The sequence below is a fragment of the Babylonia areolata genome, chromosome 28 (genome assembly GCF_041734735.1).
Source record: "Babylonia areolata isolate BAREFJ2019XMU chromosome 28, ASM4173473v1, whole genome shotgun sequence".
Lineage (NCBI taxonomy): Eukaryota > Metazoa > Mollusca > Gastropoda > Neogastropoda > Buccinidae > Babylonia > Babylonia areolata.
This window is the reverse complement of record NC_134903.1, coordinates 16,114,986-16,129,985: the sequence shown is the minus strand read 5'-3', so window position 1 is coordinate 16,129,985 and position 15,000 is coordinate 16,114,986. Positions and strand designations below refer to the sequence as shown.

The following is a 15,000-nucleotide window of genomic DNA, read 5'->3' as shown; positions in this document are numbered from 1 at the left end:
AGGAGGAGGAGGAGGATGACGATGATGATGATGATGATGATGATGATGACGGTGCTGGAATGTAGTGGGTCCGTTTAGGTTTGGGACCATGTGACGTGATGACAAGGCTGTATCTCTACGCTTCCTGTCATAATGGTATGGTATGATATGATATTCGATACGATATGGCGGCACGATACGATACGATACGATATAATACAATTCAATACAACACATCGTAATGTAATGTTATATGATATGGTATAAAATGATGCACATACATATGATTTGATATCGTACACACCCGAAAACGGAGTATGGCTGCCCACGTGGGGGGGGCAAAAATAGTCATACACGTAAAAGCCCACTCGTGTGTACCAGTAAAGGTGTGGGTCGCAGCCCACTAACGAAGAAAAAGAAGATGATGATGATGATGAAAAAGAGGAAGAAGATGATGATGATGATGATGATGAAAAAGAGGAAGAAGAAGAAGATGCTGATGATGATGATGAAAAAGTGGAAGATGATGATGAAAAAGAGGAAGAAGAAGAAGATGATGATGCTGATGAAAAAGAGGAAGAAGAAGATGATGATGATGATGAAAAAGAGGAAGAAGATGATGATGATCAAAAAGAGGAAGATGATGATGATGAAGAAAAAGAGGAAGAAGAAGATGATGATGATGATGATGATGAAAAAGAGGAAGATGATGATGATGAAAAAGAGGAAGAAGAAGATGATGATGATGAAAAAGAGGAAGATGATGATGATGATGAAAAAGAGGAAGAAGAAGATGATGATGATGATGATGATGATGAAAAAGAGTAAGAAGAATATGATGATGAGGAGGATGAAAAAGAGGAAGAAGAAGATGATGATGATGATGATGAAAAAGAGGAAGAAGAAGATGATGATGATGAAAAAGAGGAAGATGATGATGATGATGATGATGAAAAAGAGGAAGAAGAAGATGATGATGATGATGATGAAAAAGAGGAAGAAGAAGAAGATGATGATGATGATGATGATGAAAAAGAGGAAGAAGAAGAAGATGATGATGATGAAAAAGAGGAAGAAGAAGAAGATGATGATGAAAAAGAGGAAGAAGAAGATGATGATGATGAAGAGGAAGATGATGATGATGATGATGATGATGAAAAAGAGGAAAAGATGATGATGATGGTGATGATGATGATGAAAAAGAGGAAGAAGAAGAAGATGATGATGATGATGATGATGATGAAAAAGAGGATGAAGAAGATGATGATGATGATGATGATGATGAAAAAGAGGAAGAAGAAGATGATGATGATGAAGAGGAAGATGATGATGATGATGATGAAAAAGAGGAAAAGATGATGGTGATGATGATGATGAAAAAGAGAAAGAAGAAGATGATGATGATGATGATGATGATGATGATGATGAAAAAGAGGAAGAAGATGGTGATGATGATGATGATGATGAAACAAACACACCAAAAAAATTAGTAATAACAAATAGATATATAGACAGATGTAAAAGAAACTGTTTGCACGCCTCACGATATTCATCCCCCACATTGTTTGTCCACCCCCACCCACCACCCCCACCCACCCACCCACCCACCCACCAACAGCGGCAGTACACCAGACAGAGGCTGGAGGACCAGAGGAGACACGACGCCGCCTCCAGCTCCGTGGTGACAGAGGAGGTGGAGTACACCCCTTTGCCCGGGGAGGGGCCACTGACCATGGACCGCCCCTCCCTGCCCCCCGGGCCCTCCTCCTCCTTCCCGCGCTCCGACAGCATGGAGTCCGCCGACGACCGCTTCCTGCCCAACAACATGACCGCCTCCTACGCGGGCGACTCTTCGTGCTCCTCCTTCTCCTCCCCCACGCCCCCCACGCCCATCCCGGGGCTGGAGAGGACCGGCTCCTACAGCGACCTGCCCCTGCCCTCCATGGTCATCTCCCGGGCAGCAGCCGGTCACGCCTCCTCCAAGCTGGGCGCCCCCTCCCCGGATTTCTCCCCCGGGCCAGATCGCAAGCACAACAGCAGCAGCAACAGCAACAGCAACAACAACCAGCACCAGCAGTTCCAGCAGCAGCACCGGCCCGTCAAGGCGTGCCACTCTGTGCCCAACATGGGCCAGCTCAAGGTCGGGGACTCGGACGGAGGAGGGAGTGGTAATAATAGTGGTGGTGGTGGTTCCGGGGGGTCAGGGGGAGGCCACAACACCAACAGCGTCAGCTCCGTCGTGGCTGGGTCCCCTTCCTCCTCCCACACCAACCTAGCCGAGCCGGGGCCTGCGCTGGTTGGGGAGGAGAGGGAGGAGATGGTAGGAGGAGGAGGTGAGGGGGACGGCGGCGTCGGGCGCTCCAAGGGCAACCAGCGGCGCATGTCCCGCAGCGAGAAGCGTTACTACACGGCCGACTCCATCCAGGAGCTGCGCAGCGGGCAGGAGGGCGGGCGGGACCGGGACTGCTCCATCCACAAGCGGCTGTCCTGGCAGAACGAGACCCAGCTGGAGGAGCGCCTCAAGAAGAAGGTGCTCAGCACCGACTCCGTCACCAGCATCCCCAGCTCCTCGGGAGTCTCCTCCACCGCCTCCCTCCACCTCAACCCGGAGAGCGACATCACCGAGGAGGAAGGGGTGGCGGTGATGGTGGCTGGTGGTGGTGGTGGTGGTGGTGGTGAAATGACGATTCAGCGGTGCGGAAGCTCCAGAACCTTGCAGGACCAAGGAGGAGGAGGAGGAGGAAGTCCTGTGGTGGGTTCCGGGGGCGGTGACCTGGCGAGTCAGGGGTCCAGGGCCAAGTCCACGCCGGACATCGTCAGCCTGTTCAGCAGCCTGAGGACGGGGGAGCCCGAGGACGGCATCTCCTCCGTGGACCTCCCTCCAGCTGCAGCAGCGGCGGCGGCGGCAGCTGGGTCCAGGGACGGCGGCAGGAAGATGACCCCGGCACAGATCCTGCAGGTCAAGCGGCTGCTGCTCAACACGGACAGTGATGTGGAGGCCTCGTGAGTGGTGGATGGAAGGGTTTTTGGCTGTAATTTTTTTTTTGGGGGGGGTTGTGTGTGTGTGGGAGGGGGGGGAAGGGTGTTTGTGTGGGTGGGGGGTGTGTGGGGTGGAGGGTGTTGGGGGAGGGTGTTTGTGTGGGGAGTAGGAGGGGGGGAGTGTGTGTGTGGGGGGAGGGTGTTTGTGTGGGTGGGTGGAGGGGGAGAGTGTGTGTGTGGGGGAAGGGTGTTTGTGTGGGTGGGTGGAGGGGGAGAGTGTGTGTGTGGGGGGGAAGGGTGTGTGGGGGAAGGGTGTTTGTGTGGGTGGGTGGAGGGTGTGTGTGTGGGGGGGAAGGGTGTTTGTGTGGGTGGGTGGAGGGTGTGTGTGTGGGGGGGGGGAGTGTGTGGAGTGTGGGGGGGAGGGTGTTTGTGTGGGTGGGTGGAGGGGGAGAGTGTGTGTGGGGGGGAAGGGTGTTTGTGTGGGTGGGTGGAGGGTGTGTGTGTGGGGGGGAAGGGTGTTTGTGTGGGTGGGTGGAGGGTGTGTGTGTGGGGGGGGAGAGTGTGTGGAGTGTGGGGGGGAGGGTGTTTGTGTGGGTGGGTGGAGGGGGAGAGTGTGTGTGGGGGGGAGGGTGTTTGTGTGGGTGGGTGGACGGGGAGAGTGTGTGTGGGGGGAAGGGTGTTTGTGTGGGTGGGTGGAGGGGGAGAGTGTGTGTGGGGGGAAGGGTGTTTGTGTGGGTGGGTGGAGGGGGAGAGTGTGTGTGGGGGGAAGGGTGTTTGTGTGGGTGGGTGGAGGGGGAGAGTGTGTGTGGGGGGAAGGGTGTTTGTGTGGGTGGGTGGAGGGGGAGAGTGTGTGTGTGGGGGAAGGGTGTTTGTGTGGGTGGGTGGAGGGGTGTGTGTGGGGGGAGGGGAATGTGTGGAGTGTGGGGGGTGAGGGTGTTTGGGTGGGTGGGTGGAGGGGGGAGTGTGTGTGGGGGGGGAAAGTGTGTGTGTGGGGAGTGGGGGGAAGGTGTTTGTGTGGGTGGGTGGAGGGGGGTAGTGTGTCGGGGGGGGGGGAGTGTGGAGTGTGGGGGGAAGGTGTTTGTGTGGGTGGGAGGAGGGGGAAAGTGTGTGTGGGGAGGGTGGGGGATGTTTGTGTGGGTGGGTGGGGGGTATGTGTGTTGGGGGGGGGGCGAGGGGGTGTCTGTGTGTGTGTGTGTGTGTGCGTGTGCATGGACGGTTGAGTTGGTGTGAATGTGTATGTGTGGTGTGCGCAGTGTGGGGTGTATGCTTGTGTGAGTGTGCGTGTGGTGGGTGTGTGTGTGTGTGTGTGTGGGTCAGTGTGGGGTGTATACATGTGTGTGTGTGTGTGTGGTTGTGGAGAGAGCATGATTTGTGTCTGTAAGTGAGTGAGAGTGGGAGAGAGACAGCGTATGAATGCTTGTGTCTGTGTTTCAGGGGTGGGGAAGATTGTGTGTGTGTGTGTGTGTGTAGTGTGTGTGTGTGTGTGTGTGGTGTACATGGTTGTATGTGTGTGTGTGTGTGTGTGCGTGGTTGTGTTTATGTGTGTGTGTGTGTGTGCTGAATAATAGAAAGTGTTTCTTGGATGCGGTGTTCATTTGTAAATTATTTTTTCTCTTTGTCTGTGCCTGTTTTTCTCTCTCCCTCTCCCAGTCTCTCTGCCTCTCTCTCTCTCCCTCCCTCTCTCCACTCTCTCCCCCCTCTCTCTCTCTCTCCCTCTCTCCCCCTCTCTCTCCCTCCCTCTCTCCCTCCTCTCTCTCTCCCTCTCTCTCTCCCTCCTCTCTCTCTCCCTCTCTCTCTCCCCCTCTCTCTCCCTCCCTCTCTCATTCTGTCCCTCTCTCTCTCCCTCCCTCTCTCATTCTCTCTCTCTCTCCCTCCCTCTCTCATTCTCCCTCTCTCCCTCCCTCTCTCATTCTCTCCCTCTCTCTCCCTCCCTCTCTCATTCTCTCCCAGTCTCTCTCCCCTCTCTCTCCTCCCCCAGCCCCCACCCCTCTCTCTCTCCTCCCCCCCTCCCCACCCCTCTCTCTCTTTTGGAGTGACTGGAGAGAAATGACTCAGGTTTCACACTCTTCTGTGCTATTGTGTTGACAGGGAAGTTTGAGACCATCCAACCAACCAACCAACCAGCCAACCAGCCAGCCAGCCAGCCAGCCAGCCAAATATCGCTTGCTCGTCACGGTTTCCACACCTGACGACTGGGCCAACTCCTTCACACCTCATGTTTTTTTTTAAGGCAGCAAGGAACGCCGAAGAAACGAAGACGCGCTCTCTGTACAGACGGACCAGACAGCAACCCTTTCCCCCCCACCCCCCACCTCCCCACGCCCCCCTCTCTCTCTATCTCTCTCTCTCTTTCTCTCTCCCCATTCCTTCTCATACGGTCGTTGATGGGAGGGGGTCAAAAGTGTCTTCCACAACAAAGACGTCACACGGCTGAGACAACCTGAGGAATCACTCTCTGCTTGCATCCTTCCTCCCTCCCTTCCTTCCTTCCTTCCTCCCTTCCTCCCTCCCTTCCTTCTTTCCTTCCTTTCTTCCTTCCTTCCTGCCCGCATTGCTGCCTGCCTGCATGTCTGCCTGCCTGCCTGCCTGCCTGCCTGCCTGCCCTCCTTCCATTCGCACACACTCTACAAAACGTGGACGCTTTTTTGGGGTGCTAAGAAACTCTAGGGAGAGCAGGACTGGACAGCCCAAGGTCTTCAGAGAAGACCCCCCACCCCCACCCCCACCCCCACCCTCTCAGACAAGTGTTTCGAACCTTTAACTCCTTACACTCCTAAGGGAGCCGGGCCGGGCCGGGCCGCACCCAGGTCATGACTCATGGATGCACCCCCCCTTGTATTGCCGCCAATGGGTGTTTTAAAGGATGAAGTGGGGGAAAAAAAAAGGATTCCCGCAGCCTTGTATGACAGTCAGCGCAGTGGATTCATATCCCCTGCGTGTGTGTTTGTGTGTGAGACCTCGACACCATCATCATTGGAAGGCAAAGGCCTAATCCTCTCTTTGTGCTTTTTTTTTTTTTTTTTTTTGGTGTACAGGTGGTTAAACAAACAAACAAACAAATAACAAACAAAGACAGTGGAGGCCGGGAAAAGAACTGAAAAAACTCAGTGCAGCAAATGAAAATAAATAAATAAATAAATAAATGAATGAATGAATAAACTAAGAGGAAGGAGGGAGGGATGAAGAAGAACTTGAAAAACTTTCTCCCTCAAGTTTGGATGATGGATCTATATCGTATGGTTAGAAGTCGTTGCCTTCTACTACTACTATTACTATTACTACTACTACTACCACTACAGCAAGGGTGTGGGTGTGGGATGTTGGGCTTGGGGGAGGGGGGGGGGGTGAGGGTGGATACAGTGACGATGTTTTCCCACCACTGTGGCCTATGTTTCGTCTTGTCATTGATAATCAAGAATACTGTTGTTTTGGGGTGTGTTTTTTCTCTATTACGTTTTTTTTTTCTTCTTCTTCTTCTTCTTCTTCTTCTTTGGTGATGTGCTTATTTTTTTTGCAGCAAGGAGGCTGTGTGTGGCGGAGGGGGGGGATAAGAGGGTGGGGGTGGGGGGTCAGGGAAATGCGGAGGGGAGGGACGTGTGTGTGTGTGTGTGTGTGTGTGTGTGTGTGAGGAGTATGGAGAAATTTGTTCTGCTTTCTCCCTTGCGATATCGATATCTCCCCCCCCACCCCTTCCCCCACCAACCACCCCCCACCCCCTCACCCCCCTCGCCGGGTCACAACGATGATAATAATGTGTGAGTGTTATGTCACAGTTATGGTCCCCCACCCCCACCCCCTCCCCACTGTTAACATTGTTGTTCAGGTGTTCTCCTTCACTCTCTCCTACACACCCCACCCCCACCCTACCCCCAACTCCCGACAAGTTGCTGATCCTTTGGTGTATGTATGTAAGAAAAAGAAGAAAGAACGGAAGGCTGTTCTTCTTCACCCCTCGCCGTTTCTTTCCCACCCTGCACCCCACCCCACCCACCCACACACACACACACCACCACCCTCTCATCCCTGCCTCCACAACCACCACCTGCTACCCACCCCATCCCTTCCACCATCACCACTAAATACGTTTTCCTTAAGCAAAGTTCTACACACACACACACACACACACACACAACCTGACCGTCGGTTCCTTAACCTGTAGAGAAGGCTCAAACCTTGTCAGGATTACGGTTGAGTGAAGCGAGGCAGTCAAGCCAGTTCTTGTCTAGCTGGTGTGGTGACCGGTCTCGCGTCGTTTCTTCACAGCTGGCTCGCGTCCTGTCCTCCTGTGACGTGCGTTCAGTCTGTGCGCGAGGCTGCAGTCGTGGTGATGACACCAACTGGTCTGCTCGTGTGTGTGTGTGAGTGGGGGGGGGGGGGGATTTTCATCCTGATGCTTCCTTCGCCTGTTGTGAGGGATTCCTTACTGCTGGAAGCAGAGACAGAGAGAGAGAGATTACGTTAAGAATGCTTCGCTTGTTGTGAGGGTTCCTTACTGATGGAAGCAGATACAGAGAGAGAGAGAGATTACGTTAAGAATGCTTCGCCTGTTGTGAGGATTCCTTACTGATGGAAGCAGAGACAGAGAGAGAGAGACAGAGACACAGGGAGAGACAGAGAGATGTACGTTGAGAATGCTTCGCCTGTTGTGAGGATTCCTTACTACTGGAAGCAGAGACACAGAGAGAGAGAGAGAGATTACGTTAAGAAGTTGAGGATGTGCGGAGATTCTGTGTGTAGGATGAAAAAAAAAGGAGGAAAAAAATAAATAAAAAAAACAGCTGCAACAAATACTTAATCATCCAGTCAGCGATATACCTATACACGCACATACATGTTGGGAAATGTGTGTGTAGGATGAAAAAAAGAAAAGAAAAAAAAAACAACTGCGACTACTTAATCATCCAATCAGTGACATACATATATACGCACGTACATGTTGAAAGAGAGAGAGAGAGGATGGTGGGGGGAGGGGGGGGTGTTCACTGGAGTGTGATGTGGGGTTTTCGAGGAGAGTGAACTGGAGATCTGGGAGAAGACAGAATGACAAATGATTCTTAAAAAAAATAAAAATAATAATAATAATAATAATCCCAGACTAGATGAAGATAATGAAGGATGGAAATAAACAGAACTGTTGATCAATCACAAGAACAACAACAACGACTTCTTTTTTTTTTTTTTTTTTTTTTTTTGTCTTCGTGGTCATCATTCCCTTGATGGAAGAGTTGTTACAATGAAAACTTCCTGGTGTGCTTGGAATTCCTGTGTGTCATTTCCGGTATACAGCGAAATCGTGAGTGAATGAACGTGTTTTGCAATAGCGGTTTTCGTGTGATGCTGAAGGGTTGAAGTAAACAGGACTGTTGGTTAATTAATCACAACAGCAACAACAAAAATAACCACCAAGGGCTTGGCCATTATTATTATTATTATTATTATTATTATCATCATTATTATTATTATTATTATCACTTCCTTGACGGAAGAGTCGTTGTTATATTTCAAAACTTCCTGGTGGTGTGTATGGAATTCCTGTGTGTCATGGTATTCAGTGAGTCGTCAGTGGAATTACTTAACGGTTTTGCAGTAGCGGCTTTCTCGTGCTGCGAAACACGTGGGGGGCTGGGGGGGGGGGAGAGAGAGGGGGGGAGAGACAGTCAGAAATGTGATGAGGGGGGGGGGGGGGGTCTTCATCTTCTGTGATGTCGTTGTTATTGTCGTCTGTGGCTATTATGTCTTTTTGGGAACTTGGGGGTAATGGGGGGTGGGGGGTGTGTGTCTCTTTTTTTTTTTCTTCTTTTTTTTTTTCTTCTTCTTCTTTGTGTGTGTGTGTGTGTGTGTATTTATCCAGGGGTTCAAATGGCCGAATGATGCGGTAGTTTTTCTTTGTATTCTATGCAAAGTTTGACTGTGTATCCAGTCGTCACGAATAGCTTTATATATATATATATATATATATATCTGTTTTTTTCTTTTCTTTTTCTTTTTCTTTTTTTTTTCGTATTTTAAGCGTTAGCGCCCATCAGTTTTTTTTTCTGTTAGAACTTTTGCGCTACTGGTTTTTTGGGGGTTTTTTTTTGTTTGTTTGTTTTTTTAAGAAAGAACAAATAGAATAGGTAAGAACGTTACTCTCTTCTCTTTTTTTTTTTCTTTTTTTTTCTTTTTTTTTTTTTTTAATAATACTAGGTTGTTTGCAACGGACTTGTTCGGAAAACAAACCACAACGATCCATGCTTTGTTGATTTGCTTCCCCAGTGAAGACTGACCCCCCCACCAACCCCCCGGGGGGCAAAGCCAAACGTTGTGTGTGACATGGAACAAACGTGTGTGTGTGTGTGTGTGTGTGTGTGTGTTTGTTTGTCCCCCCACCCCCCACCCCCTCAAAGTGTAGCTATTGTTTGTTGCTACTCGAGACACAACATGGGTGAATTTTTGTTTCCACCCGTTCCCCCCCCCCCACACCCCACCCCACCCCCTCCCCCACCCACAAGCATCCCCCACCTTCACCCCCCCCCCCACCCCCCACCCCCCCCCCCCCACACACACACGCCACTCACTCTATCACATGCCTTACCACCCCCATCCCCCCTCCCCTCTCAGGAGTCTGGTGTCTACCTGCCCACTATGTCTATCTACTGCCTTCAGGAGAACATAGAAGACGAAGAAATCTCATATATTATTATTATTATTTACCTTTTCCTATGTATAAAACAAACCACCTCATGTTTGTTGTTTGTTTTTTTCACCGGCTGTCTCAAGTTATGTTTTGTGTAATTGTAATTGTGTTCATGGAGAGAGGTTTGTTTTTTTTTGTTTTGGGGTTTTTTGTTGTTGTTTTTTTCACCTTCATCAGAGGTGGGTACCCTCCTCTGTGGACAATCTGTATCAATGCCTTCACACGTCTGTCGATGATATGTTCCAGACTGTTTGGAATTGCCTGAGATGCATTCTACCGTCGTGCGGTTATCTTGAGTGACGAGAGAGGTTCACTATGGTGTGACTATTATTTCATGTGCGAGAAAACACTCCCTCGTTCGATTGGTTGAGTGACGCTCGCGCGCGCGCGCGCGCGGGCGTGTGTGTGTGTGTGTGTGTGTGTGTGTGTGTGTGTGTGTGTGTGTGTGCATGTCCGAAAGCAGCCCACAGTTTGTATAATTGATATTGAATGTACAGTTCCTAGAAAAAAAAATGGCTTGCTGGCAAGTTTTGTGAACAATGGCCAAAAAACAAACATTCCTGGGAATTGTGTTGAATTCCACGAAATGCGACCAATGCATATTCTTTCAATATATATATATATATATATATATATATATATATATATATATATATATATATTGCACTGGCTCTTAGTGTTGCAGCCTTAGGGTCTTTGGGAACCATCCTAAAACCCTCTTCTCTTGGCCGAGAGAGTGGAGCAAGCAAGACACTCTCTACTATAATCAAATTCTGGCCCAGATAGTCGGGACAGCAGTTACCTCCTGTGCTTGTTCTGATGGTCATAGTCGAAATGGCTGACTGTTATACATATAAAAAAATTATGTATATTATTCCCTGAACCATTCCAAGGGTGGTCAGTGTCACAGTCTGTCCCATAAAGTAAAAACCACTTACTGATAGTTTGAAAGATAAAGAAGAGTGCGAAGTCATTCCAAAAAAAAAATAAAATAAAATAAAGCGGTTACTCCGTGTATATCAGTGTGTGTGATACAGGACACAATGTCATTATCATTCCGTGTATTAATTTAAAGATAGAGCTTGTCTGTTCCAAATTTGACAGAACCTCTTCTGACTGACAGCAAACCACTTCTTGTTCCATGAATAATGTCGTGTGTGTGTGTGTGAGAGAGAGAGAGAGAGAGAGAGAGAGAGTGTTCGTTCTTTAGTTTAGCGTCTTTTCACTATCAGGGATATTACACGATCGCGCGCGCGCGCGCGCGTGTGTTGTGTGTGTGTATTGTGTGTGTGTAATCTGACCTATGGCTGGCTATAGTTTCACATTTTTAATTTTTGACAATTATTAACAGTAGCTCGAGATTGTTAGTGGGTGGTTGCAAAAAATGAAAACGAGGTGAGAGTGTAAGACAGAGCACGCACACGGCACGGTTTGTCTATGGATCATATATATCTATCTATCTAATATATGTGTATGTATATATATATATATATATATATATATATTCCACATTCCTCATTGCTGACAGGACTACGAGCGGCACGTATAATGATGCTTTAACGACGACATGATCCAATCAGTTCTACCGTGGTCTGTTCTGTGATTGGCTAATCTGTGACTGGTTCTACTCGTTGGTTGGCTGAGATTGGCGTACCTGCAGTATGATTGGCTGGGGTTTTTGTTTGTTTGTTTTTAGCGTGTGTGTGTGTGTGTGTGTGTGGCGTAGTATTGTCCACGATCATGAAGTCTTTTAATTAAAGAAGTGTGTGTGTGTGTGTGTGCGCGCGTGCGTGCGTGTGTGTGTGTGTGTGTGTAATTTAAACTGAATGTAATCGATGTCCTCACACATTTTACATATTATAATATAATTTCCTCCCCCTGCCTCCCTGCCAAATGTTACCATAGTGTTTACGTGGAATGTCTACATTTATTCGTGTGGATTCTCATTTGCCTGTATGTGTGTGTGTGTGGAGGGGTAGGGGAGGGATGGAATGGTAGGGATGGAAGAGTGTAGGTGTGTGTGTGTGTGTGTGTGTGTGTGTGTGTGTGTGTGTACACCTTCTGTCTGAGAAGAAATATTGTCTAGAGAAATACGTGGATGTGCACATGTTACATCATTTCTATGTTCATTGCGCGCGCTTGCGCTTGCGTGTCTGTGGCAGTGCGTGTGTCCTCCATAGATCTTTTAAAGTATCGATCACAGCAAGCAGTGCTCCTTGAAGTGTCGTTCAAATGCTTGCTCATTCCGACTGTTCCTCCCCGTTGTTCTGCTGGCATTTTAATTCCTGACTTTTTCCTTTCTTATATTATCTTCTTTTTTTCGACAGTTTAATCGAGTCCAGAAAAAAAAAGGTTGGGGGGTAAGGGTCGGGAGGGGTGTCAGCTGATGTTCAGTGTGCTACGTTTTGTTGTTTTGTTTTGTTTTGGGGGTTTGTTTTTTTTGTTGTTGTTGATTATTGGTTTTGTTGATTTTTTTTTTTTTTTTTTTTTTTTTTTTTGGGGGGGGGGGGGGGGGATTGTTTTGTTGTTGGGTTTGTTTTTTTTCTGACCGTGGTAGGATATGAACTGCTGTAGCCACAGATTGTTTTAGTTGGTCACAGTTTCAGAGAGGAAGAATGCAGTTGTTGTTGTTTTTTTTGCTGCCTCCTAGCCCCCCCCCCCCCCCCCCCCCCCCCCCACACACACACACACCCTCTCTTCCCATCCTCCCCAGAGGTTAGGACATTTTCTTCGTTTTGACGATAATAGTGAATGAATCAGATAATAACAGAGGCGATGATGATGATGCTAAGGCGGTGCTCCACTTAGGTTTGGGACCATATTTTTTTGGCAAGGCTTTACTCTCATGATAATAATGATAATGATAATGATAACACATCCCAGCGTCAACCAGGCCCGAAAGATACAGACACCAGCAATGCAATGCAGGTCAGGAAATTTGAACTAATCAACACCACTTCCCCCACAGACGCATCCAGGAAGTGGATAACGTGGTTTGTCCTAGTCTATAGATTCAAGTCCATGGCAACAGACTCAGCGCTGGGTTCCCAGTTCCTAGGTGCCGGCCACAGGCCGAAATAACCTTCCCTCTGACGGGGTTCGAATCCGCGTCCTCCCAGCCGTCAGTCCGCGACGCTAACCACTTGGCCACGGGGGAATGGCGTGAGAGGGTTTCTTGGTGGTGGTGGTGGTGGTGTTGTGTCGTACTATGCTCAGTAGTGGTCGGTCTTGTTGGTCAGTGTCGCGACTTGTGTGTTGGCTTGTTGGTCACGGGCTACAGTGGTGAATATTCGCGTACACACACACACACACACACACACACACACACACACACACCACACCACACCACACCACACACACACACACCACACACACACACACACACACACCACACACACACACACACACACACACACACACACACACACACACACACACACACACACACACTTAAGGTATTAGGTAGGGGTGGGGAAGGTGATATATTTTCGTCTAAAATCACATTTGATGGATAGACATTAAACAAAAGAACGAACGAACGAATACACACACACACACACACACACACACACACACACACACACACACACACACACACACACACACACACGTACTGAGGGCTATAGAGGGGAATATGGGTCTTACCAAACGCAGTGGGCGGGTGGTTGCTGATCGTCAATGTTTAACTCTCTCCATACAAACGGCGAAAGAGACGACGTTAACAGCGTTTCACCCCAATTACCGTCATCGAAATATTGCAAGCGGAAGGCTCTTATACTGAAGAGGTGAATGTTGACAAAGAATACCACAGTTCTGACGACGGAAGCTAGAGTTTGGGTCATTCAGACACCCCGAGGGGTCTGTGTAGAGGAGAAGAGAGGACTGGCCGTACTGAGTGAGTTAACTGTCTAGCTTACTGTGACCTTCCTGTGAGAGAAAAGCGTGTTGGTGTGTTGCAGTTTGTCAAGTCTGTCTGTGGGTGGGTGTGTGTATGCGTTGTGTGTGTGTGTGTGTGTGTGTGTGTGTGTGTGTGTTCCTCCTGCTACGGTGTATAATGTTCGCGTGTTTGTACTTACCTCTCTTTCCATTGCGGTGTGTGAGTGACGGTGTGAGTCCGTGTGTACTCTAAACACACACACACACACACACACACACACATACACACACACACACACACACACATACACACACACACACACACACACACACACACACACAAACGTGGTGTGTTGTATCGTATGAATGAATGCGCTTGCACGTATACATGTAACGTTAAGCCAGAAGCCTGCAAGTACAATAACGATGCTGTAAAAAACAAACAAACAAAAAAAAAAACATACACTGTATATATACATTGATTGTGCCTCGACTGTTCATGTTAAATAATTTACATTAATTGCTTCGTTTTTTTTTTTTGTTTTGTTTTTTTTTAATGTTTTTTGGACGTTCTCCCTTATATTATAATTTGTGCTTTGTGACGTTGGAAATTTTTGAAAAAAAAAAAAATTTAAAAATCAAGAGAGAAAAAAAAGTGCCTGGATGATGATGATGATGATGATGATGATGACCTTGATGATGTAGACTGGTCTCTGTGTATTCCTAAGGATGCGTATGAAGTAAGAAGAAGAAAAAGAAGACGAAGAAGCTTGCTGTAGACATTACGGGCAGTCAGTTGAGGAGAGACATAGAAGAGACAGAGATGCAATAAAAATGTGTATGGACTCTTCGCTTCGCGTCTGGGTTGGTTTGTTTTTTTTGTTTGTTTGGTTGGTTGGTTGGTTTTTTGTTTGTTTGTTTGTTTTTTGGGTTTGTTTGTTGTTGTTTTTGTTTGGGGTTTTTGTGTGTTTTTTTGTTTTTGTTTTGTTTTGGTTTCGTTTTGTTTTTGTTTTGTTTTTGTTTTTTGCTGGTTTTTTGTTTGTTTTTTGTTTGGTTTTGTTTTATTTTTGTTGTTTTTGTTTGTTTTTCGTTTCGTTTCGTTTTGTTTTATTTTTTTTCTTGTATGTGTCAGTGTGTTTGTGAAAGTGAGAGATTGTGTGTGTGCGTGTGTGAAAGTGAGAGACTGTATATACGTATGTGTGTCTGTGTGTACGTGCATGTGATTGTCTATGTGTGTGCGTGTGATTGTCTCTGTGTGTGCGTGTGTTTGTGTGTGTGTGTGTGACTGAAGCCTAACTGAATGACACAGGAAACAAATGATGAGCGCCAATAACGCGTCTCTCAGTCGGCTGTACCCAGGTAAGCAGCCTGTTTTTGCTAATGACTCTGGAAAGGGTTTGGAGCTAAAGTCTCTGACCAAGGAAAGACGCTACGAAAGTTTCCATATCTTCGCTTCTTCTTCTTCGTTCGTCGGCTGCAACCCCCACGTT

At 47.9% G+C, this 15,000-nt stretch overlaps 1 protein-coding gene across 1 annotated transcript in view; it reads left to right on the top strand.

Annotated features, from left to right (window-relative positions):
• The window catches only part of LOC143301995 (uncharacterized), a 253,776-nt gene extending 247,855 nt beyond the window's left edge, over positions 1-5,921 (top strand). The window contains exons 20-21 of the mRNA XM_076616479.1: positions 1,598-2,982; positions 5,047-5,921. Coding sequence (XP_076472594.1) covers positions 1,598-2,982; positions 5,047-5,056 — 1,395 coding nt within the window. The 3' untranslated portion in view covers positions 5,057-5,921. The remainder of the gene's footprint in view (positions 1-1,597; positions 2,983-5,046) is intronic.
• Positions 5,922-15,000: the final 9,079 nt, after the last annotated feature.